General features: G+C 39.2%; 1 protein-coding gene across 1 annotated transcript; it reads left to right on the forward strand.

Moving 5' to 3' along the window:
- The first annotated feature begins 287 nt into the window (after positions 1–287).
- On the forward strand, positions 288–2,716 carry B3GNT2 (UDP-GlcNAc:betaGal beta-1,3-N-acetylglucosaminyltransferase 2). Its single transcript, XM_005429090.1, has one exon. It carries the CDS (start codon positions 293–295, stop codon positions 1,484–1,486), a length of 1,194 nt encoding a protein of 397 aa, XP_005429147.1. The 5' UTR covers positions 288–292; the 3' UTR covers positions 1,487–2,716.
- The last annotated feature ends 359 nt before the right edge of the window (positions 2,717–3,075 follow it).

Genomic DNA, 3,075 nt, shown 5'->3' on the forward strand with positions numbered 1-3,075 from the left:
CTAAATGAGAAGCAGAAACTGCTGGCTAATTTAGACTCACCATGAAAAGCTGTGTAACTTTCCTAAGCTGCAAATGGAAACTTCACATTTGTACCAGCTTGGTGATGAAACCCCAAACCATATGTGTGTGTATTAGAGACAGATTAGCTTTTGCTTCTTCGGGGGTGTAGGTAACCTTGGTTTTTAGGCTACTAACTTGCATTTGAAAGTAGTTTGCATTTTTAATGAGATCAAGAACTTGCTGTGAAGAAAGCTAAAAATCTCTTTTTGAATTTATTTCTAGATATGAGAAATGAGTGTTGGACGCAGAAGATTAAAGCTGCTGGGAATTCTGATGATGGTAAACATTTTTATTTATGTGATTGTGGAAGTCTCGAAGAGCGGCAGCCAAGACAAGAATGCAAAAGGCCGTGTTGTTATACCACGTAGCAAATTCTGGAGGAAATACACTCCTCACAAAGCTTATTGGAACAAACAGCAACAGAAGCTTGAGCTGCTGTACAACCCTATTCTGTCCTTGCTTTCCAATATGACTGTGGAAGAGAACTTGGTTTCTAACCTGAGTGTCCTCAGTTCCTGTGACCCTGACCCCTTGGTGCACTCAGAGGTTAGTGACTTTGCAAACTTGCCAGACAGATTCAAAGACTTCCTCCTCTATTTGAGGTGTAGAAATTACTCATTGCTAATGGATCAGCCAAACAAGTGTGAACAGAAACCTTTCCTGCTGCTGGCTATTAAGTCACTTATACCCCATTTTGATAGAAGACAAGCAATTAGGGAATCCTGGGGCAAGGAAATAGAATCAGGGGATGTGATAGTCAGAAGGGTCTTCTTACTTGGGCAGACCCCACCAGAGGATCATTTTCCTGACCTTTCACACATGATTAAATTTGAGAGTGACACCCACCATGACATTCTCCTCTGGAACTACAGAGACACTTTCTTCAATCTGACTCTGAAAGAGGTGCTGTTTCTGAAGTGGGTCAGCAGTAGCTGCGCAAATGTCCAGTTTATTTTTAAGGGTGATGATGATGTTTTTGTGAATACCAATCAGATCCTGGATTACTTGAAGAGCTTATCAAAGGAAAAAGCCAAAGACTTATTTATAGGTGACGTGATCAAAGATGCTGGACCTCACAGAGAGAAAAAATTGAAGTACTACATCCCAGAGAGCGTTTATGAAGGTTCGTATCCGCCGTATGCAGGAGGCGGTGGGTTCCTGTACTCTGGTGATCTGGCACTAAGACTGAATAATGCATCTGACCAGGTACTCCTCTACCCTATCGATGATGTTTATACTGGAATGTGCCTTCAGAAGCTTGGGCTTGCTCCGGAAAAACACAAAGGCTTCAAAACATTTGATATCGAAGAGAAATACAGAAATAACATCTGTTCCTACACAAACTTAATGTTAGTGCATAGTAGAAAACCTCAAGAAATGATTAAGATTTGGACACGCTTGCAAGACCCACATTTAAATTGCTAAAGTAATGTGCATAAGTGTCTTAAGTCCAAAAAACTTTGCAAGTTTGGATCACTGAAGCTCTGTTTAATAGTTGAATTTTTGCTGTAAACTTTTTCCTGTACTTCTGAAATCGAGAGTAATACTAAAATTTGAAGGGATGGCTTGAAGACTTGGTCCTGACTTTTCCACTGGTGGCCCTGGTGGTCGTTATGTTTCAATATTGGTCTTAATTTTAAAAAAGACTTGGAGGCTATAACTAGCTGTCAGTGACTGGTTAGCTGTACTGGAAACAGGGATTGCCTACCACAATGCATCTTTCATCAGTTGTGATGGTGGAAAATAATTTTCTCTTGAGTGGTGTTTGTGTGTGGAAACCACTGTAAATTGAAAATACACAAATTGGGGGAATGTGGTTTTACTTTTAGATGTGCTACGGTTACAAGACTTCAAATTCTGTTGGTTTTTTTTTTAATTTTATTTACAGTTTTCAGTTCTTTTGCACCCTGGAGCAGTATTTTTTTTTCCTTCGCTTATGATCCTTTGTGCAAAGTGTACATGTGTCTGAAGGACTTACCCTTTTATTAGATGAAGCTTTTTTTTTTAACCAAAAGCCCCATAATTCTGCTTGAAATGCCCCCTAAGAGCTCAATGTGTAAGGAAAAAGATGAGGTTTTTTCAGGGCTGGGCAGGGAGGCCTGCCCTGCCTCAAGCCTACATATTGAAGGTGACTTGTTGCTGATGTTATCTGTGTGGAAAGCTACTCTGGTCAATCCTTGTTTTCTGTTTGGGCACTAAATGTGATCAGGTAGCTTGATTTGCTGGAAATGACTGAAATTGCACATTGCTTCTCGAGAGCGTGGTTCGGGTCTCCTGTAAAGCGCCAGTGAATCCAGAATTGTGCACATCCCAAGAGTTTCGAATTCCAAACCAAACTCTGAAGTTTGCATGAAGCCTCATGTAGAGTTCCATGTGTCCTCGAAACTCAGATCTTCTCTATTTCCACATCTTGCTTAGAAGAATTACTCTAAATAGTGGTCGCTTTCTTTGTATATGTAGAAGTGCCTGTCTATTTATTGTTCAGATTGAAGACCAAAACATTTTCTTAAATATATATTTTGTGTAACATTTTATTTGTAGTGTTGTCACTCAGATATTTAAATAGAGCATGGTATTTTAAATCTGAGATGTGTAACGTGGTAAATAAAGCTAATTGTTATTTTTGAACTTGAAAAATAAAATGTGATTTAAATATTTTCTGGTAATGCTTCATGTTGACTTGTAGAGCAGTTGCACTCTACATTTCAGAAGTTCAGAAACAAAAGGTTTCATTTGACAGATTTCTCTAAGCTTGTGTAGCAGACTATCAAGAAAATGTCACAGCTGTACCAATATTTATTAGATGCTCGAATAGATGGACAACTCTGGTGAAAGCAAGGGCGACATTAAGTGCCTTGGGGCAAACAGTAAGTACAGAAATAATTGTCTGTACAATACCATTGCTGTTGCAATTGAAAGGAGTCAAGGAGTGGATTGAATGGCTGGCACTTGAATTTTTGATAGAAACAACTTGGCAGCAACAGCTGTTTTTTGCTTTTTCACCTGCTTTCTTT

This window comes from Geospiza fortis, unplaced genomic scaffold, assembly GCF_000277835.1.
Source record: "Geospiza fortis unplaced genomic scaffold, GeoFor_1.0 scaffold99, whole genome shotgun sequence".
Taxonomy (NCBI): Eukaryota; Metazoa; Chordata; class Aves; order Passeriformes; family Thraupidae; genus Geospiza; species Geospiza fortis.

Bases quoted from the DNA above. Each gene is read 5' to 3' on its own strand.
- B3GNT2 (XM_005429090.1), top strand. From the start codon at position 293: ATGAGTGTTGGACGCAGAAGATTAAAGCTGCTGGGAATTCTGATGATG.